The 22,419-nt window shown below is 36.2% G+C and overlaps 4 protein-coding genes across 4 annotated transcripts; 2 read left to right on the top strand and 2 right to left on the bottom strand.

Annotated features, from left to right (window-relative positions):
* Window positions 1-6,307: 6,307 nt before the first annotated feature.
* Window positions 6,308-7,734, top strand: LOC127904226 (uncharacterized). The gene is made up of 3 exons (XM_052446659.1): window positions 6,308-6,617; window positions 6,709-6,808; window positions 6,914-7,734. The coding sequence occupies exon 3, from the start codon at window positions 6,923-6,925 to the stop codon at window positions 7,688-7,690; it is 768 nt and encodes a 255-aa protein (XP_052302619.1). The 5' UTR covers window positions 6,308-6,617; window positions 6,709-6,808; window positions 6,914-6,922; the 3' UTR covers window positions 7,691-7,734.
* Window positions 7,735-9,383: 1,649 nt separating this feature from the next.
* Window positions 9,384-10,052, top strand: LOC127904153 (uncharacterized). The gene is made up of 2 exons (XM_052446217.1): window positions 9,384-9,787; window positions 9,885-10,052. The coding sequence occupies exons 1-2, from the start codon at window positions 9,564-9,566 to the stop codon at window positions 10,039-10,041; spliced, it is 381 nt and encodes a 126-aa protein (XP_052302177.1). The 5' UTR covers window positions 9,384-9,563; the 3' UTR covers window positions 10,042-10,052.
* Window positions 10,053-12,402: 2,350 nt separating this feature from the next.
* LOC18104308 (isoeugenol synthase 1) lies at window positions 12,403-13,498 on the bottom strand. Its single transcript, XM_052446216.1, has 3 exons — window positions 13,480-13,498; window positions 13,166-13,369; window positions 12,403-12,760 (listed from the first exon to the last, which is right to left on the bottom strand). The coding sequence occupies exons 1-3, from the start codon at window positions 13,481-13,483 to the stop codon at window positions 12,561-12,563; spliced, it is 408 nt and encodes a 135-aa protein (XP_052302176.1). The 5' UTR covers window positions 13,484-13,498; the 3' UTR covers window positions 12,403-12,560.
* A 2,329-nt stretch (window positions 13,499-15,827) lies between these two features.
* LOC18104309 (eugenol synthase 1) lies at window positions 15,828-17,550 on the bottom strand. Its single transcript, XM_052446215.1, has 5 exons — window positions 17,332-17,550; window positions 17,065-17,199; window positions 16,727-16,955; window positions 16,416-16,619; window positions 15,828-16,194 (listed from the first exon to the last, which is right to left on the bottom strand). Exons 1-5 carry the CDS (start codon window positions 17,518-17,520, stop codon window positions 15,995-15,997), a joined length of 957 nt encoding a protein of 318 aa, XP_052302175.1. The 5' UTR covers window positions 17,521-17,550; the 3' UTR covers window positions 15,828-15,994.
* Between the last annotated feature and the right edge of the window lie 4,869 nt (window positions 17,551-22,419).

Genomic DNA, 22,419 nt, shown 5'->3' with positions numbered 1-22,419 from the left:
TAAAGAGTCTAAACTATAGAAACATGTTAGTGGTATCAAGTGGCTGAAGGATATGATGAAGTTAAAAATCTAAAGAACAAGTACCACAATTACTTGTTGGTCTGTCTGATGTAGAATTTAGAATAATTAGTCAATTAAAGGAAATAGGACTTCCCGACAACAATCCAGTGCAAGGCTCACTAGTGAATCACAGATACACAAAGGCACCACTGACAGAACTGAGGCAGAGGACCACAGCCTTCATACCCACATATCTTGAACTCCAGAAAATGACAAGGAAAGCGAAAAAACATAAAGAAGATTTCATGTGATAAACATGATACGTGAACAATGATAATTATACTAGAATTGTAGTATTCATTTTCACTTTCAAAGCTGACAAAAATGTCAGAAATTGTATTATTATGGTGAGATTCATTAATAATTTTCATAGGAGGTCCCATGATTTGTGCGAGCGCAGAGTGCAGGTCTTTTCATGCCTAAGAATTTCTTTGCCGCCCTAAATACGTAGCCCCCCCCCCCCATGTTTAAAGTACCTTAGAGTTACATTAACAGCCTCAAACAGAGATATCTAAGAATTTCTGTTATGATTGCAAGTAACTATGTACGTATTATATTGTATATTTATATAAACTAAACATTTTTTTTTTGTCTAATTTTATTTGCTAATTTTAAACAACACACCTTTCTCTTAAAACTAAAAAAAAAAAAAGCATCTCCCCCAAAAAGAGCTTTCTTAAAACTCCGGTCTTGGATCGTGGAAAGAGGAACCATAGTTTTGAAATCCGGACCGACCAGGTGGGTCGACTCGGGACCTAGCCAACCCGGGCCTGGGACCAGTCCGGGTCTAAGTAAAAACCCGCTGGGGAGTTGACCCGGCAAAACCCGGCTGAGACCCGACCTCTTTATATATATATATATATAAACACACACAAACAGATGTGAAATGACATCGTTTTGGCCTTTTAAAAAGCCAAAACGATGAAGATGAATGATATAGAATTGCAGACAGAGAGAAAACCTAATTAAAGAAAAAGCAATTTCAATCGTGAAGAGCAGAAGACTCTTGATCACTGTTTCAAATCTGCGAATAAGGTTAGACTCTTGTTTCTCTTCACGAATCTTCCTTCTTTCACTCTCTCTTTTCTTTATTCTTTGCCTTTTTTTGAACTTGCAGTTCTTGATCTGGCATCGATTCACAGTTCTTGATCTCTGCATCGATTCATTCGCAGTTCACATCCACATGTATGTTTCTCTGTTCTTTTCTTTTCTGCAACTTAATAAAGCCTCTGCCTTATTTTTCTTGATTTATTTAAGTTATTTCTTCGTAAGCTGTATATTAGTTAAGCTACATATTAGAAACTCCTCAATACTGCTTCATAGTCTATTGAAGCAATGAAGACGCGTAGAAAATGGATTATGAAGTAGTGAAGAAACTGACAAACAAATAAGAGAACATGTTTCTTGTGAGAAATTAAGACGCCTGAAAGAAGCTCGTAATGAATACCGTGAAGAAGTAATAGATTGTGCATGGTATGATGTCCCTGAACTATATTTGTCTTGTTTTGTTTTGGAACAATATTTATCTTGATCTCAACCATATGAAACATTGAATGAATGTGTGAAGCCTGATGCACCCTTTTGCCTTCCTTTTCTATGGTTAGCATAGCTTTGAAACCCGGCCCGACTCGGCGGGTCAACCCGGGACCCAGCCGACCTGGTTGACTCAGCAAGACTCAGTAAAAAACCCGATTGCAACCCGTTGACTTTTGTTTTTTTTTTCTAAAATGATGTCGTTTTGATTTAAAAAAAAAGAATTGTCCCGGGCGACCCGGTCAAAACCAGTTGACCTGGTCAAAACCCGAAACCCGGGCCTTGGACTGGGTCTGAAAACTATGATGGTTAGAATGAGAAATGGATATCCCAGATGGAGTGGTTGGATAGGCAGTCTTAACAAGCAAGATGCATAATTGTAACATTGCTTTATGAAATTAGGTTACTTGTTATTGGCAACTTATGCACTTTGCAACGATAATGACTATTTAAATTTGTTTTATGATATTTATCTATTTCTGCATTTCTTTAAATATGTTTATAGTTCTTCCTTGCTGTGTCCTTAATTGTCTAGTGGCCTGAACTTTAAGCACCTGCAATTATTGATTTTTGCCCAGTTGCCCAAGCTTGGCTTCCAAATTAAATGCCTATGGAAATATATCTGGCACAAAATGTCACAGAATATCTTTTTCTTATATGATAAGAATAAATTGCTATGATTTTCTGATAGAAACAAGGAGAGTGAGAAGGCTGTTTTCCCAAATCTTTAGAATAAATTATCTTATAGTTCTAACTGTTGGATATGTTTCTTTTATCATAGTATATTTATTTATTGTAGTCAGATGCGGCTTTCTATTTTGTTAGGTTCGTTATGGTTCTGTGTTTATAAATTATGTCAAGTCCTTAAAATGTCTTCACATGATGGTAGTACTCCAAGTAGTGATCCTTCAACGGCCCAATCATCTCAACCTTCAATTTCCATGTCAAGTGGTAGTAGAGGAAGAACAGATTTGGCATGAGGTCATTGTAGAGAAGCTCCTGAACTTGGTGTTGGATGTAAAAAAACTAAATTAGTATGTTTATATTGTGCTAAAGTATTTGCGGGTGGTGACATTATTCGATTTAAGCAACATTTAGCTGGAGCTAAAGGAGAAGTTGAATAATGTCGCAAATGTCTTCTTGATGTTCGACATCAAATGCTTTTGAATCTTAAAGGAAATGTTGAAACAAAAAAAAAGAGTTAGAGAAATGCAAGCAGATTTCAATCCATTTAATGCACAACAAAGGGAGCATGAACACTACCAGAAAACCGGAGAAAAGCAACGGAATTACCTACGGAAATATTCCGTCGGTAATTAATACCGACGGACATAATTCCGTCTCAAAATCGGTCGGTATATACCGACGGAATCATTCCGTCGGTAATGCCGTCGGTATATACCGACAGAATATTTCCGTCGGTATATACCGTCGACTTCACCGACGGAATATACATTTCGTCTGGAAATACGCAACGGCATGGTGACGTCAGGCTATTTTACCGACGGAAAGTACCGAGGGATTCAAACTGTGATAGCCGTACAGTGACGTGGCGATGTCACCGACGGCATCACCGACGAAATCACCGACGGAATTAATCCGTCGGTGAGTCCGTCGGAAAAAGCCATTATATGCACCCACCTACCGACACTCTCATCCTCTGTTTCTCCTTCTTCTTCTTTCCCATCCCACCTCTCCCCTCCTAAACTCCTCCCAAACTGCAGCCAAACACCCATCCCAAACTCTCCACTATTCTCAACACGAGCACTCAAGTTTCTTATATCTTGTACGTGGTCACAATACCCGTTTCTTGTAGATTTTATCATTTTTTTGTAAGTAAATCTATCCTTTTTAATTAGTTTTAATATTTAATTGTGAATTTTATTGTTTTAGTATATGTATTTTGTTAACGTTTGTACTTGTTTAATTGTTATTTGTCAAAGAAACTTGTAGTATGAATGTATAATTTTGTAGTTGTTATAGGTTGTTTTAGATTTTGTCAAATTATATTTGTTTGTAAATTGTTGAAATTTTGTTTGAATTACACCGAATTAAATGTGTCGTTGTGATGAAATAAATAATTAATAGCTTATTTAAGTGTCTTGTTTAATTATTATCAATTATATTTCGAAGTTGTGAGTAATTCTGTAAATTTATATATGTATAAATTTGTATGTATGAACGTTGATAGTTGATAATTGATAATGAATATTTAACATAAGTGTTGTTTTAGTTTGTTGGATAATGTCGGGGAAAACCAATATTTTTGTTATGTTTTATAGAGGTTCAATAGAAGTCATGGATGATCGTTTATGGATGTATCGGAACTCACCCCAAGGATTGCGGAGGATGGATTATTGTAACGGTGTCCAGGGTTTTATTAATTTCGCAACATCTATTCCGAGGAATTTTACTGATGGCGGTATTAGGTGTCCATGCAGGAAGTGTAAAAATTTAAAGTTTCTGCATCAAGATGTTGTAACGATGCATCTTCTAACCAAAGGGTTCATGGAAGATTACCTGTGTTGGTATGCTCACGGAGAACTATTTGTTCCTGATGAGAGCATGGAAGAACAGGTGGTTGGGTCAACTTCTAGTGCTAGTAACATGCATGAAGTTGGAAATGAGAACAGTAATCCTTACAGGAATATGGTTATGGATGCAATGAGAATGAGTGAAGATAATGTCAGGGGATGTCCAATCGTAGAAGAAGAACCTAATGCAGATGCAGCAAGGTTTTTTGATCTGTTGAGAGATTCTGACGAACCATTATGGGATGGCTGCACGAACCACAGTAAATTATCAGCCGTAGCACAAGTGTTCACCATAAAGTCAGATCACGGGTTGAGTGAGGCCGGTTATGACAAGATTATTGAATGGGCGAGAAGCATTTTACCTGAAGGGAACAGGCTGAAAGAGAACTTCTATGCTGCCAAGTCCATGATGAAACCCCTCGGTTTAGGATACCAGAAAATTGATATATGCCCTAACTTCTGCATGTTATACTACCTTGAAAATGCCGAGATGACCGAGTGCATGACGTGCGGGCATTCCCGTTACAAACCCAGAACTGGTAGAGGGAAGACTCTCGTGGCATATAAAAAACTTAGATACTTCCCAATCACACCTAGACTGCAGAGGTTATTCATGTCACCAAGGACTGCTGAGCACATGACATGGCACCAATCACACCATGCGGTTGATGGAGTGATGGTTCATCCTTCTGACGGTGAAGCCTGGAAACACTTTAACAGTATGCATCCTCCCTTTTCAGCTGAATCAAGGAACGTGCGTCTTGGGTTGTGTACAGACGGATTCAATCCATTCGGGTCATTTGCTGCTCCTTATTCTTGTTGGCCGGTCATACTGACGGTTTATAACTTGCCACCGGGGATGTGTATGAGGCCGGAGTTCATGTTTTTATCTATGGTCATACCAGGTCCGAGCAGTCCGGGGCGGAATATAGATGTTTGTCTTCGTCCGTTGATTGATGAGTTGACGCAGTTGTGGTCCTCTGGAGCTTTGACTTATGACATCTCGAGGAAACAAAATTTTGTTATGAGAGCGGCTTTGATGTGGACTATCAATGATTTCCCAGCTTATGGAATGGTTTCTGGTTGGAGCACGCATGGAAAGCTAGCATGTCCATATTGTATGGAGAACAACAAGGCATTCACGCTAACAAACGGGGGTAAAGCTTCTTTTTTTGACTGTCACCGTCGTTTCTTGCCACATAACCACAGGTACAGAAAGAACAGAAAGGATTTCTTTGTTGGCAGGGTTGAAAATGATGTTGCACCCCCGCGTCTTTCCGGTGAAGAATTGTTTGATGTTGTGTCAGAGTACGGTGAAATTGTGTTTGGTCTCCAATCAGGTAAGCAGAAGTTTCCTGGTTTTGGTTTGACCCATAATTGGGTGAAGCGAAGTATATTTTGGGAGCTTCCTTATTGGAAGACCAATCTTCTCCGCCATAACCTTGACGTCATGCACATTGAAAAGAACGTGTTTGAGAACATTTTCAACACCGTCATGGATGTGAAGGGGAAGACAAAGGACAACATCAAGGCTAGATTGGATGTAGCGCTGTTCTGTAACCGTAAAAATATGGAGTTGGTTTGTGATGGGTCACGGGTCGCAAAACCAAGAGCAAGCTTCGTGCTAGAGAAAAACGCACAACTACTAGTCTACAAATGGCTTAAGAGTCTGCGTTTCCCCGATGGACATGCCTCGAACATATCAAGGCTGGTTAATACGGAGGAATGCAGATTATATGGAATGAAGAGTCATGACTGCCATGTGTTTATGCAAACACTCATCCCATTAGCTTTTCGTGATTTGTTGCCAAAGGGGATATGGGATGCACTAACGGAGATTAGTCATTTCTTCAGAGATATATGCTCCAGCAAGTTGAATGTTGATCACATTGAGAGGCTTGAAAAGAATATCGTCGAGACAATATGCAAACTTGAGATGATATTCCCTCCATCATTTTTTGACTCAATGGAGCATCTACCCGTACATTTACCGTTTGAGGTAAAAGTTGGAGGACCGGTCCAGTACAGATGGATGTATCCATTCGAGAGGTTAGATATTACAGTTGCTATGACATTTATAATTAAATGTTTTTATTTTAATGTTTTTAATTGATATATATATATATATATATATATATATATATATATATATATATATATATATATATGCAGGTACTTGTTCAATCTTAAAAAAAAGGTTAAGAACAAGGCGCATGTTGAGGCGTCAATATGTGAGGCGTATATTGTTGAGGAGATCTCAACATTTATCTCATACTATTTCGAACCTCATTTGAGAACGAGGATAAACCGTGTTCCACGGCATGATGATGGTGGTGAAGTGCATTCAAGTGGGAACTTGTCAATATTCTCCAATCCTGGACGACCCACACCTAAAAATGCCGTGAGGGGAAGATATTTGTCTGAAATAGAGTTCAGACAAGCACACAATTATGTCCTATTTAACTGTGATGAGCTGAGACCTTTTATTAAGTAAGTAGATGTTCGACTTAAACTTTGTCAAGAGTGTACTATTTATGTTTTGTGATACCATACACTCATATACTTTGGAACAACCTTGCAGGCAACATCGACGATACTTACTGTCCAATAACTCAAAGCTGACCGAATCCCAGATCTTTCAATTACAAGATGAACAATTTGCCACATGGTTTAGAACACATGTAAGTCCTAGCACAAACTCATTATCTCTTGCAATGTAATTAATTGTAGTCAATGTTACATAATATCCGTTTATTGATTATTGTTGTATTTAATTTACGAGCTAGGTTTATCAAATGGGAGGTAGTGCTGCTATTTCACTGTCTTTACTATGTCTGGGCCCTGAAAGAAAAGTCAAGTGCTATAATGGATATTTTGTCAATGGATATGTCTTTCATACTGAAGAATACGGGCATGGAAGAAAGACATACAACAGCGGTGTTTGTATTAAGGGATCGACTTCTAGTGAGTTTGAAGTTGACTACTACGGTAGATTGGAAGAGGTCATCGAACTGCAATATCATAGCGAGCAAAATAGAGTGTTTTTATTCAAATGTTATTGGTATGACACAACTGACAGAGGAATCAGAGTAGATCCTCACTATGGTCTCGTTGAAATCAATTCAAAAGCTAGACACCGCAACGTAAACGACGTCTTTGTTTTCGCAAAGCAATGCCAACAAGTTTATTACACATACACCCCTTCCTTTAGAAAGGACCGATCAAGAGTTGATTGGTTATCCGTTTTAAAAACAAAACCCAAGGGTCGTGTCGAGGTTGTTCAGGATGAGAACGAAGACACAAGTGTGATAGATGAAGTCTTTCAAGCTAGTGAGTTGGTTGAACCATACCGAGTTGCTCCGTCGATTGACTTAGAAGAAAATTCGAATTTTCGCGTTTTCAACGATAGTCTTGTTGATGTTGACGCAGAGGAGTTGAATGTTGTTCTGAGCTCCACTAGTGGAAAAAAGAATGTTGTTGAAGAAGATGATAACGAAATTGAAGAGTGCGATGAAGCTGATGATAACAATTCAATGGAGGACGAAGATGAAAATTCCGACTAACTAAACATGTTATAAAGTTTTATTTTTATAATGTAATAATTTGAAACATGAAATATTTATTCTTCTTTAAGGGTCAGCCGATGTTATTATGTTGTGTGTGTTTTTTAGTTAGCAATTCAAGATTTTTTGAGAGGGTTACATATAAAAAATAAGAAAAATTTACCTTTTCACCGACGTATATACCGACGGACTATAACCCGTCGGTATTTCACAGAGAGTTGCAAAAAAATTACGGGATTTTGCCACATTCACCGACGGATATACCGACGGAATATAACCCGTCGGTATTTCACAGAGAGTTGGAAAAAAATTACGGGATTTTGCCACATTCACCGACGGATTTCCGACAGCTTTTCCGACGCCAATACCGACGGCATCACCGACAGAATTGTCCGCACGCATGTCTGACACGTGTCCGTCTGCACCATCACCGACGACATTTCCGACGGATTACCGACGGATCGAAAAGTTTGGCGGGATTTTCGAACTTTTTTGGTGCGCATTTCAATTAATTTCCGACGGAAGTACCGACGGAAATTAATTGCACCGACAGCAATTAAGGGCCGTCGGTAATTCCGTCGGAATTTCCCTATATATACCGCCCCCCCCACCCCCTCCCGCACCGTCTCCTCCTTCCCCTCCTCTCCCCCCCCTCGTCTGCCCCTCCCTCTCCCCCTCCTCTCCCCCGTCGTCTCCCCCTCCCTCTCCCCGTCGTCTCCCCTGTCGTCTCCCCCTCTTCTCCTCTTCTCCCTCTCTCTTCTCCTCTTCTCCCCCTCTTCTCCTTTCACTTCTCTTCTCCTCTTCTCCCTTTCTCTTCTCCTCTTCTCAAGTGTGATCTTCTTCTCTCATTTAGTTTCAAAAGGTATGTATTTTTTTTTCTTTATCTTTGTATTTTTTTATTTTAATTATGATTATTTTTTTTGGTGTTCTTTGTTTTGTATATTGTTTGTAGATAAAATCTTAAATTCAACACATTATTAAGGTAAGCATTTTTTATTCCCAAATTTATTTTGAATTGATATAATGTTTTTTAATTTTGTGTGTTGTGTAGTGTTTTTTAGTTTTTTAATTTTATTTATTAATTTTAGTTTTTTAGTTTTGATATTATTGTTTTGTATTGTTTATAATTGTTATTGTTGAATTTATGTTAAAAATGTTAGTTTATAAATATAATTGTTATTGTTGATTTATTTTAAAATGTTAGTTTATAATATAATTGTTATTGATGATTATTTTTAAAAATGTTACTTTATATATATAGAATTGCATTAATTATTAGTGTATCTTAATTTAGGATATTATTGTTGTATTGCTATAATTGTTATTGTTGAATTTAATGTTAAAAATGTTAGTTTATAAATATAATTGTTATTGTTGATTTATTTTAAAAATGTTAGTTTATAAATATAATTGTTATGTTGATTTATTTTAAAAATGTTAATTTATATATATAGAATTGCATTTAATTATTAGTGTATCTTAATTAGGATATTATTGTTTGTATTGCTATAATTTTATTGTTGAATTTATGTTAAAATGTTAGTTTATTAAATATAATTGTTATTGTTGATTTATTTTAAAAATGTTAGTTTATATATATAGAATTGCATTTAATTATTAGTTTATCTTAATTTAGGATAAAATAATTAAATGAATGTTCATAGTTGTAATTCTATATGATGTTATTGAATAAAATGTTGTGTTGATGATGATGAGTTGGGTTGAGATCCAGGATGATTGGATCGGGATGTGAAATAAAATTGGAAGTGTAATATGATTTTGTCGACAACTTGGGACCCCCCAGTACAGGGGAGACTCTGTCGAATTTTTTTTTTAAATAATCGAAGTTAATTATTCGTATACATGTGTGTAGATGCGTAGAATGAAATCGACAGCACGTCGTCAGAAGACGGTTGCAGCTAGTTCTTCTAGCAGCGAGGAGGACGTATCCTTAGGTGCTGATCACGGCGAGGAATCTACGCCAACTTGTGATGCTGCCTCTTCTAGCGCGGTTTCACAGCGCAGAAGCGGTGTGCCTTCACAGCGGGGTCAATTCACCCGCAAGTACCAGGCACAATGGAAGGATGACCTCTCAATGTAAGTTTGTTTAGGTTTTAGTTTTTTTTTTTATATACTTATAACATAATTTATGAACAACTAATTAATATTAATTACTACTTTTATTTAATTTCAGGTTTACAAACATTGAGGCTGCAAGGACTATAACATTGGCGTTTAAATCGTCGATGGAGATTCCATTGTTTCAATGGAGCCAGGTTTCCAAACATCCTGAGTGGAAACCTAATATCGATGCATGGTTTAAGCGATTTCAGGTCGGTGTTAATTTTTAATTTCCAGCTTATTTTTAATAAATGATTTTTATAATTTTATATCTTGTACTATTTTTATTTTATATGAATTATTTATATACACAGAACAAATTTGAGTGGGATAGGGCGGACAACAATGTTATGAGGAGGGTATGGGAGAATCACGCGGCAACTAGGTAACATCAAAAATAATATTTATTTTTGTTTTATAATTTAATGTTTTAAATTCTAATTTGTTACTATGGAAGTAGGTTGCGTGATTTTTGGTATGACACCCAAAAAAAATCAAAAAAACATGCGAGGGATAACGGTCTTGAAGGATGGAATGAGGTGGCGGTTTGGCAGGAATTCAAACCGCCATTCATCTCGGGGGAAATATGGACGGCATATATTGAGCACGTGACCTCAGAGCGGTTCTCACGGCGCTCACAGTCTGGCGCCGACAACCGGAACCGGCAAATTTATGGTTCGGTGACCACGCACACTGGCGGATCCGTCCCATTCAGCGCACATGCAAAGCGGATGGTAAGATTAATTTTATTGAAATATATCGATAATTAATTTGTCGTTCCTTATAATATATTTAACTTTCAACCTATTTTTTCCTTACAGGCTGCGTCTCTTGGACGTGAACCGAGTCCAATGGAGCTGTTTCTAGAGACGCATGTGCGGAGTCAAGACCGCCAAAAAGGGGTGCAGCAGTTCGTGGACAACCGTGCTCAGCACTTCGTGGTATGTTCGTTCATTCATTTTATTTTGTAAGTTATTATTTTCTTGAATTGCATCTTGAATTGCATTTGATGATTTTTTTACCGATGGAATTTTCAGGAGACCTATAATAGCCGGTTGAGGGAGAGATATGGGGACAATCCGTCGACCCATCCAGATTTCGATCCAGATTTGTGGATGGAGGCGGGATCGTCTGGTGGACCCGATAAAAACAGGGTCTACGGGCTCTCCAACACTACGGCTGACAACTTGCGTTCGACTCGTAGTGTCTCAACTGTTGGAAGCTCTCCATCAGTATCGAACACCCAGTCTGAGGAGTTCATTGCGTTGAAACAACAATATCAACAACTCTCGACGAATTATGATGAGCTCCGTCAAATAGTCATGGAGATGAGATCAAAGATGGGTGACGATACTTGTGCAGCTTCTTTTTGGCTGTTTGGTCCCGGGAACAACCAGCCTCCTCCTCCTCCGCCTCCTCCTCCAGCTCCGCCGCTATTCTAGTTTAATTTTGTTTTTTAAACACATTAAACTTGTAATGAATATTATTACTTTTACATTTTTTATGTTTAATGCATTTTTATTTGTTTATTAATGTTTTTTACAATTAATAAATTATTTTTTTTATATATTTCAAATATTTACCGACGGATATACCGACGGATAATATCCGTCGGTATTTAACAGAGAGTTGACGAACAATTACCATCCATGCCATCGTTACCGACGGCATCACCGACGGATACTATCCGTCGGTGATTAACGACGGCCATACCGACGGCTAAAATCCGTCGGTATTAGATAGAGAGTTGCAACAAAATTACAAGCCATGCCATAAATACCGACGGAAACCCCGTCGGTAATTACCCTTAAAAGTACCGATGGATTGGCCGTCGGTAATGTTCCCGCGAGGAATTTTTTTTTGGCGCGCTTATCCGTCTGTATTACCGTCGATGTGTCCGTCGGTGAATGGTTTTTTTTATTTGCGACAGAATTAGCGACGGAAATGGGATTTACCGACGACTGTTTTACCGACGGACGTGATCCGTCGGTGAATCCGTCGGTATTGTTTTCACCGACGGAGTTCATTGCTATCACCGACGGAATTAATCCGTCGGTAAAACTGGATAATGTTGTAGTGGAAGAGATGATGATTAGGCAATTAGAAGATGATGATGATGGTGATGATGATGAGGATGATGAGGATGTCAATACTAAAAAAAACATATGTTACCACCGAAGGTTGCAAAAAAGAAAAAGATTCAAAGCACTAGCACTGTAAAACAATCAACTACAAGTTATGAAAAGCAGAAGAAATCTGCAATATTAGGGACATATTTCATACCAAGAACAACTCCTGGTGCTCAAAAGTCTCTGCACAATTGTTGGCAAAGGAAGGAAGCAGTTGAACGGTGTGATCTTGCTTTAGCGAAGTGGATGACTGATGCATGTGTGCCATTTAATGTTGTTAACTCTGTGTATTATTAGCATGCCATAAATGCTGTAACAGCCATGAATCCTGGTTATAAAAGACCAAACTTGCATGCTATTCATGGTTATTACTTGGCAAAAGCGGTTGATGAAGTGAAGATTTATGTTGAGAGTTATTGAGAAATTTGGAAGAAGACTGGTTGCACATTAATAGCTGATAGATGGACAAATCAGAAAAGGAGGATTTTAATTAACTTCTTAGTCGAGTATTAATAATAATGGCCTCGGCCTCACAACCTGACCTTTTAGATTAGATGTCTGTATATCTGCCGACAAACAAGAAAACGAATTCAAGACATGGAAATCACAGATCATAAAACTCATTCAAAAGCAGCAGCTGCAGGATCTGGAGGGCTAGTGAGAAAAATATCAAGAAGTTGATCGATTGTTCTAAATTCCAGGTCTGGATATAGCCCAGAAGCCTCCAAGTCATCCTCTCCCAGTTCAAACCCCATCATGTCACCCTTCACGAACAGACTGTGAAGAATAGAAACTGGAATATTTTGTGGATGTAGAAGGGCTGCAGCAGATGTTAGCAAGAAGTCAAATCCTTTTAAAAGGTGAAAAGAATCTCACAAACAAATTGAGTGGACCTTTGTCTGGCATGGGATGGGAAATTTAACTCTTTAATTATACATAAAATAATAATAATAATAATTATATTCATTGCACTAACTTAGCTAGCTAAGAAATCACCTGACAAAGTAGTTTGGGATAAAAAAAAGATTATATATGACATTTTTTCTAACAAAACATAATATATATATATATATATATATATATATATATATATATATATATATATATATATATATATATATATATATATATATAGAACAGATGAATCCCATTAATCAAATGAAAAGGGCAAGAAGCCAAATTACATCAAATATTAAAAAATAGCGAGTCAACAAAAATTTCTTACTTTCAGAGAGCTTCACTATTTCATCCTCAGGGACGTGAATCCTATTAAAAGTCTTTCCAGTCTTCTTCTCCCAAAGGGAAATAAGTTCAAGCTGAGATACAATGTTCTTCTGCGGCCGATAGATTAAAACTCGATTGTATGTTTCGGGGTCATCAGCTATTTTGATGGTGTACATGGCTATATCTTCTTCATAGTTTATCACCACTGTTAAACATAATATATAGATAATATTGATGTAGTGTATGTGTACAGTGAATTTGGATTTTGATTTACACAATAACGATAATGAATGTATGGAATAGATGTTTTCGTACCCATAGCTTCACCAGAGCCATAAACAGAGATATCTTGAGGTTGGAATTCCGTACATGTAATTAATAGACACTTGAACAATGGAATTCCTTCACCACACAATCTTCTCCTGCTAAAATAGGCATCCACAAGGAATTCCAAGCCATACGGGTCACCATTGTTCAAGTATATATTGAATAATCTTACCCCATTGTTCAAGTGTCTATTAATTACATGTACGTGTTCAAAAGAATGACGTTATATAACTAAACAGTTTTCAAGTGTTGCAGGGAGAATTATCGTTATTGTGAACAGTTCTAGCTATTAATCTACCTCACCCGCTAGATTATTTATAGAGCAGAAAATTGACCTCAGGTTACTGTCATCATACACCCTTCTGCTCTTAATTTTGTGCTGAAAAGATCCAAAGTCTTTTTGTCATTTTATTTTACAATAATTTTCATAGGAGGTCCCATGATTTGTCCGAGGGCAGAGTGCAAGTCTTTACATGCCTAAGAATTTCTTTGCCACCCTAAATACATAGCAGATTTGAGTTGTTTTGTTTAAAAATCGGATATACTGATTGAATCCGATAAATACAAACCCTAATAAAAAAAGATTTCAGATTTGAATTTGAATGGAAAAGTGAGTAGTTAGTTTTTTTTCCCCTTCATTTATTATTATTTAATGCCATTTTTCATCAGACCTCAAATTTTTAAGGCTTGATGGCTTGAGAATTCAAAAGGTGGAAGGTGTAACCAAATATCCTCCTATATTTGCTTTGTTTTGTAGCATTTGGATGGAATTGCAATTTAGAATATTTAAATAAAGGATGTTTTCCTTTGCCATAATTGTTTTTCCAGCTTTCCTTTGTTTCTCTGCTACAACTTTTATGAGGTAGATTCGCAGTGAGATTGAAGAGCTGAGCTTTCTTAGTGTTTTATTCTGTTTATATTCTTTCACACACACACACAAAGGAACTCTCTTCCTCCTCTACTGCACTGTTCATCTTCCCCTGATATTCCAATGAAACTTCTCATTCTATGAAAAAGAAAACGAGAACTGTTAGCTAACTTTTGGATTTGTATTTAGCACCATTTATATATTTTCTTTAATTTGTCATTTTTGGGTCCAATATTCACAACTAAATCAAATAATGATGGGGTTGAATCAAATAACCCTGAGGGGTGTAGTTCAATTGGTTAGGTTCTAAGTTTGCTTCCTAGAGGTCACCAGTTCGAGTCCCACAAACCTCAGGGCCACTGAAGGCTTACATGGTCGTTAACTTCAGGGCCGTGAGATTAGTCGAGGTGCGCGCAAGCTGACCCGGACACTCACGTTAATTAAAAAAAAATGAAACTGTCTCTTCTTTTGAATCTTTGGTTTGGTAAAAAGTAATTAAAGTTGAAATTGATTCACTTTTACAAAATCAAACTTGGAAGATTGTTGATTTGCTCATAGGTGCAATACCTATTGGTTGCAAATGGATGTTTAAAAAAATTCCTAATAATTCTTTAGATAAATACAAAGCAAGATTAGTTGCAAAAAGTTTTATTCAAAAACAAAATATGAATTATTTTGATACATTTTCTCTTGTAACTAGAATTCTTTAATTCATATTTTAAATGCTTTAGTTTATATCCACACTGAAATGCGACGGTCGCATGAAACGCTCGAACGTCACGTGCTGGATGTAATTTGCCCATACAACCTCCAAGAAATGTGGTGGTCTGAAATCCCTCAAAACTGCTATGTCTCTCCAGTTTGGATAACCTCTTTCCTTAGCATATTTGTTTTTGCTATTTTTTTACGCCTCATACAAAAAATCACGCAACTTCTATTGTAGAAATTAAGTATCGGTTAAGATAATGAAAAATACAATTTTAACATTTAAATAAAAAGAGAAATTTAATTACACTAGAAGAAGCATCTTGTCCTTTCTGTGGCACTAGAGTATAAATCTCATGGCTATAAATCTTGGAAATTATGGCAACATTTTATAAACTGGATCGGTACCAGTTGGTGTATGCCAAACACTACGGATAAAGATTGGAATTCCATCTTTGATCTCATTCTTCAGAGGCTCAGAACTCTAGACTCTAATTTCACCTACAGTGGGGATGATCTGCTAAGAGGTCCCCAAGGCATATATTCTACTCTGGTCTAATTAATGCTGACTTGTGTATAGTTTTTGCTCTTGTTTTCCTGCCATCTTTTTTTCTCTCTGGGTCCGAACTCTTCTCCCCTACCAACTAGATTTACATTAACTTATTGGTAATCTGGTCCTCTTTTAATAGCATCTCGAGTACTAAAAACAAAAAAAAGTCACACAATCTTGAACCCGAGAAAATGATAAGGAAAGCAAAAAAAAAAAAAAAAAAGAAGAAACTTTCATGTGATAAACATGATGCGTGAACAAGTAATCCAACACAATACGAACGTAGACCAGAGTAACCTGACCTTTTAGATGTCCGCCTATCTGCGGACGTTACAAACAAGAAAACAAATTCAAGACATGGAAATCACAGATCATAAAACTCATTCAAAAGCAGCAGCTGCAGGATCTGGAGGGCTAGTGAGAAAAATATCAAGAAGTTGATCGATTGTTCTAAATTCCAGGTCTGGATATAGCCCAGAAGCCTCCAAGTCATCCTCTCCCAGTTCAAACCCCATCATGTCACCCTTCACGAACAAACTGTGAAGAATAGAAACTGGAATATTTTGTGGATGTGGAAGGGCTGCAACAGATGTTAGCAAGAAGTCAAATGCTTTTAAAAGGTGAAAAGAAATCACCTGACAATGTAGTTTGGGATAAAAAAAAATTATATAGGACATTTTTTCTAACAACACATATTTTATATATATATAGAATGGAAGAATCCCATTAATCAAATGAAAAGGGCAAGAAGCCAAAATATATCAAATATTAAAAAATAACGAGTCAACAGAAATTTCTTACTCTCAGAGAGCTTCACTATCTCATCCTCAGGGACGTAAATCCTATTAAATGTCTTTCCAGTCTTCTTCTCCCAAAGGGAAATAAGTTCAAGCTGAGTTACAATGTTCTTCTGCGGCCGATAGATTACAACTCGATTGCATGTTTCGGGGTCATCAGCTATTTTGATGGTGTACATGGCTATATCTTCTTCATAGTTTATCACCGCTGTTAAACATAATATATAGATACTGATGTAGTGTACGTGTACAGTAAATTTGGATTTTTATTTACACAATGACGATAATGAATGAATGGAATGGATGTTTTCGTACCCTTAGCTTCACCAGAGCCATAGACAGAGATATCTTGAGGTTGCTCATGTGGACGGAGCAAGTAATTGACAAAATATGCACCAAAGCAATTTGCTGACACAAAAGTGTAAGGGATTCCGGCTTCCTCTGTGGCCCTTCTAATCTTCCTCTTCTTCTCAAGGAAAGCTTCAAATGGGGGCAAGGGAGTCACTCTGTCCTCTTCAACTCCAAAGTCTGACGGAAAGAACCTCTAGTATGCACAGAAAATTACATGAATAAGCTTAGCTAGCCCACCACACATGCACATAACTATATATTACATTCTCCAAATTGTTATACTTTAACAAGAGGATATATACCTTTATATTACCAGCAACTTTTATGGCTTCTATGATTTTGAGCTGGTCGAGAACCTGAGGATAAGCTACTGTGGAGATTACTACATCCACATGACGAAGAACCGATACAATTTTCTCCTGCTCATCGAATTCTCCCTGCAACACTTGAAAACTATTTAGTTATATAACGTCATTCTTTTGAACACGTACATGTAGAGTTAAAGGTTAATCAAGATGAATGTTGGTAAATTAGAAAACGAAGGGGTAATTAGATTAATCAATAGATACTTGAACAATGGTGACCCCCATGGCTTGGAATTCCTTGTGGATGCCTATTTTAGCAGGAGAAGATTGCGTGGTGATGGAACGAGCATATACGTAAGTTTTGTGACCCATTGAAACACTTGCTTTCACCATATACTTGCCTATGTAGCCAGTTCCCCCAAATATGAGGATCTTGCTCATCTCATTCTCCATTGCTTCCTCTCTTAGCAACCACAACTAGCTAGATAATTTATAGAGCAGAAAATTGACCTCAGGTTGGTGTCATCGTACACCCCTCTGCTCTTAATTTTGTGTTGAAAAGATCCACAAAGTCTTTTTGTCATTTTATTTTACAATAAATATCATCTTGCCCCGAACAATTAAGTTATTATTAAAAACAAATAGTAAACTATCAAATAGTAAACCTTGTCAAAATTATCAAAATAAGTATATGTTATTGTTAAAAAAATCATTAATATCATAATAATATCAAGAATAATCATAATAAATAATCCAATTCAATAAAATCATCAAGAAGTTAAAGGAATAATGACTATTATTTTGAGATAGAATTTATCCTATAATACCATAAATTTGCTATGAATTTTTTTTCCTTCTTTTATTTTATTTTTTATCTCAACTGTTTTTAGGTTAAAAGCAAAGGAAATAGTTTTTTTTAAAAGAAAGAAAATAAAAGAAAAATTATCATTATAGATGTATGATAGTGGATATACCTATTTAAATTCACTTAACTCTCACTTTATTCATCAACACATTTAACTTATTAGATTAATTTTAATCAAGTTTACAATTTGACAAGTAGGGACTCAATTAGGAAAATTAAGTCAAGGACTGAATTATATTTACTCTAAGATATGATGACTAAAAAACAATAAATTCAAAGATTTTTTTATATGAAAAAAATAAAATATAAAGGCCAAAGGATTTTTTTTAATTAAATTCAAGCATTAAAATATACATTAATAAAAAATCTAAACTATAGAAACATGACACATGCCAATTTTTATGACGTTAGTGGTATCAAGCGGCTGAAGGATATTATGATGTTAAAAATTTAAAATACATGATATTAAGACAAAAAAGAAAAGTAGAATAACCTTTTAAATTCAAGGAAAAAAATGAATTGAAGGATATAAAAAAAGAATAAACTTGTTAAATTTCATTACCAGAAAATCGATAAATACAAATGGAACTACCGATGGAATCTTTCTATCAGTAACTTTCTGACGGATTTTACCAACGACAATATTCCCTTGGTATATACCGAGGGAATTACAGTGAGAAAAAAAATTAAAATAAAGTAAAAAAAACTATGACGTGATGATTTTACCAATGGAATTACCGACGGAATAAATTTCCACTATAAACACTGTTCGTTGGTAAACTGTGAACATTGTTCATCATGTCAATTACAAAGGGAATTACCAATGAAAAATTCAAGCGGCACGCTACATTGTTTCCACTTTTACAAAGCAGAGAGGGCAAACATGTCGACAGAAATACAGGCTTTAAAAGACCCTACTGAACTCTTTTACTCCTCCAAGATCTGCTTAGGACATACCACTGATCTACATGCTCTTTACCAAGACGTTACACTTGAAGATTTTTACATTTTACCAACAAATAATTCCATTGCTATTTAGACACTAATTTAGTAAATGTAGAAGGAGAAATAATATAAGAAGCATGAGAAAAGTGTGTAGAAAAAGAAGCAGGAGCAATATATGTTGTGAATGAGTTTTACTTGTCTGGCTTTGCTCGAGTGTTTTACTCGATGACTAGAGATATTTATCGACCTTGTTGATGTTAAATAACCTAAAGTAATATCGAGAATAATATTGCAGATACCTCATGACATGTAAAATAATAATAGAGAGCGAATCATGGTGAGTGCAAATAAATGAATAGCATTGTGAGGAGGTTGATGCTCGATATTCGGGTTAACATTTTAATACACATTAATTAATAAAGAGTCTAAATTAACTATAGAAACGTGTTAGTGATATCAAGTGGCTGAAGGATACGATGAAGTTAAAAATCTAAATAACAAGTACCACAGTTACTTGTTGGTCTGTCTGATGTAGAATTTAGAGTATCGAGTCAATTAAAATCTTAAAAATCACTTCCAAAACACGTTTAATTTAATTAGTCGCCCATGTGTAGTTTGCTGTTGGCAGAGTAAACAAAATTTAAATTAAAGATTTTAAATTAAAAAAATTTACAAATTTATTCACCAACCAAACCCTTGGAATTACATTAACAGCATCAAACCTCGAAAGCAAAACTATTTTTGGAAATGAACTGGGCAAAAATCTGGAAAAGTAAAAGATGATCAAGGGCGGGTTCTGGATGGGTCAAGCCCGAGTCAGAGTCAACCCACCATCCAAAAAACCACTCCCGCTCAGGTCCCTCTTCCTTTAACAAGGAATTGCAGTTTTGAGTTGTTTGGTTTAAAAATCGGATATGTTGATTGAATCCCATAAATACAAACCCTAATAAAAAAGATTTCAGATTTGAATTTGAATCAATTCAAATACACGATGGTTTCCTTGAATGGAAAAGTGAGTAGTTAGTTCTTTTTCCCCTTCATTTATTATTATTTAATGCCAGTTTTCATCAGACCTCAAATTTTTAAGGCTTGATGGCTTGAGAATTCCAAAGGTGGAAGGTGTAACCAAATATCCTCCTATGTTTGCTTTGTTTTGTAACTTTTGGATGGAATTTCAATTTAGAATATTTAAATAAAGGATGTTTTCCTTTGCCATAGTTGTTTTTCCAGCTTTCCTTTGTTTCTCTGTTACAACTTTGATAAGGTAGATTCGCAGTGAGATTGAAGAGCTGAGCTTTCTTAGTGTTTTATTCTGTTTGGATTCTTTCACACACACACAAAGGAACTCTCTTCCTCCTCTACTGCACTGTTCTTCTTCCCCTGATATTCCAATGAAACTTCTCTTTCTATGAAAAAGAAAACGAGAACTGTTAGCTAACTTTTGGATATGTATTTAGCACCATTTATTTCTTTAATTTGTCTTTTATGGAACCAACATTCACAACTAAATCAAATAATAATGCGATTGAATTAAATAACACTGAGGAGTATAACTTAACTGGTCAGGTTCTAGATTTGTTATGTAGAGATTACCAGTTCGAGTCCTATAAATTTCAAGATCACTAGAGATTTATATGATTGTTAAATTCAAAACCCGTGAAATTAGTCAAGTTGCTCGTAAGCTGGCTCAGACGGTTGAATCCGACATGTCTTTTCTAGTTCCACAAATGGCTTCTCTGAATAAATAGTTCCTTAGCCTTTGCTTAGAGCATCTCCGGGATATTTTGAAGTCCCAAAATGTTAATTTGGTATTTTTTTTTTTGTACTTTAATAGAAAAGAATTATTTGAAGAGCCTTCTCACTTGTACGAGGAGGAAGCATTTATTTTTTATTCATATAGATTAAAGTGTGTGGGTGTGTGTGTGTGTATATATATATATATATAAGAAAATAACTAAAATGACAATATTTTTTTACTTTAACTTCTCCTTTACCTCCTTTGTTAGAAATAGGGGTGTTCACGGTTCGGTTCGGTTTAGACTCAAAAAACCAACCGAACCGAATTACATTAATTTTGGAAAATATTAACCGGACCGGACCGAAAACCAGTTCAAACTGAACCGGTCCTGTTCGGTTAAATCCGGTTTTTTTGCCTAATCTCATCATTTAGACTCCCCCAAATCCCCTCCTCCCAGCTCTGAAAACCCGAACCCTGACCCGCCAACCCAAAACTCCACCTGGTCCTTTGATTCTCTCATCCAAATCTTAGCAACCAAATCTGAATCCGTCATCGAAATCTACAAGAAAGACCTGGAAGAACTTGAATCCAGCGCTGCCATGATCTCCCCGCTTCCTTCGAGGCCAGCGCTGCCGTCGCTCAAGAGTCCGTTGGACAAGCCATCGGTGGTATTGGATCCTTCATGTGGAAAATCATTGTCCCATATGGCTAGAAAATAGAAACTATTTCAATCTTTCAGTGGAATTGATCAAATATGTGCCAACTGCCAAGTTTCCAGATACTTGAGATAAAGATGACTTCAAGCCTTTAAATGTCCATCGCCAATCTTGCAAACGACAAACAGTACAAGCAAAAGGAGATTTATACACATAGGGCATTTGATCTCTTTTATGGCTGCCCCACTACTTTTCGTATGTATACAGTTGCTTATCTATGTCAAGAAATTGGGAAAGATGGGAATTAATTGAGAGGAAGATTGAGAATTTCTCAGGGCAAGGAGGCGACTTTTTGTGAGAGCCAAAGGCAGGAAGGTTATGTTAATTGTTAGGGTTAGCCAGTTAGGTTGCTATTTATATTTTATACCATAAATTGTTGTTAATTATTTAGTGGGTCCATTTAGTCCGGTTTCTGGTTCAAAACCGAAACCGAACCGGACCTGTTAAAATTTATGGTTTTGAAAATCAGTTTAATCGGTTTTTTATTTCGGTTCGATTTTTTCGGTTAATTTTTCTTCGGTTTTCTCGGTTAATCGGTTATTTTGAACACCCCTGGTTAGAAATGCCCTTACAATGATTATGGACTAGTAAATATCATAGTTATTAAACTTGGCTCGAGGTTGATCCGGTCAAGAGATCGGATCCCGGGTTTCATGGGTCAACCTGGAAAAATTTAAAATTTTAATATTTTATATAAAAAAATTAAGAAAAAATCCATGTAAATATAGGTTATACATATTGTAAATAATGAAGTTTAAAAGAATATTTAAAAAAAAAATTATCCCACATTGAAAAAACATAATACTGATGGGTTTCAAATCTTATTTTTGAAAAAACAACACACCTGGTCTCGCCCGAGTCATGGGTTGACCTGCCGGGTCGACCAGGTTTGGCCTGGTCATTGCACCAGCCGGTTTTTTGACAAACCCGGATCGGTCCATCCCCCGGGTTAACCGGGTCCCGGGTCGACCCGCCGGGTTTAATAACTATGGTAAATACTAGACTATTTCTTGCCTTATCATTGTTTTTGATATTATTATTAAACTTAGTATAATAGATTAAATTTAAAAATTCTCAATTTAACTTTT

This window comes from Populus trichocarpa, chromosome 13 (assembly GCF_000002775.5).
Source record: "Populus trichocarpa isolate Nisqually-1 chromosome 13, P.trichocarpa_v4.1, whole genome shotgun sequence".
In the NCBI taxonomy this organism is placed as follows: domain Eukaryota; kingdom Viridiplantae; phylum Streptophyta; class Magnoliopsida; order Malpighiales; family Salicaceae; genus Populus; species Populus trichocarpa.
Note: the sequence above shows the minus strand (reverse complement) of the source record. Positions and strands in the feature narration are given on the sequence as shown.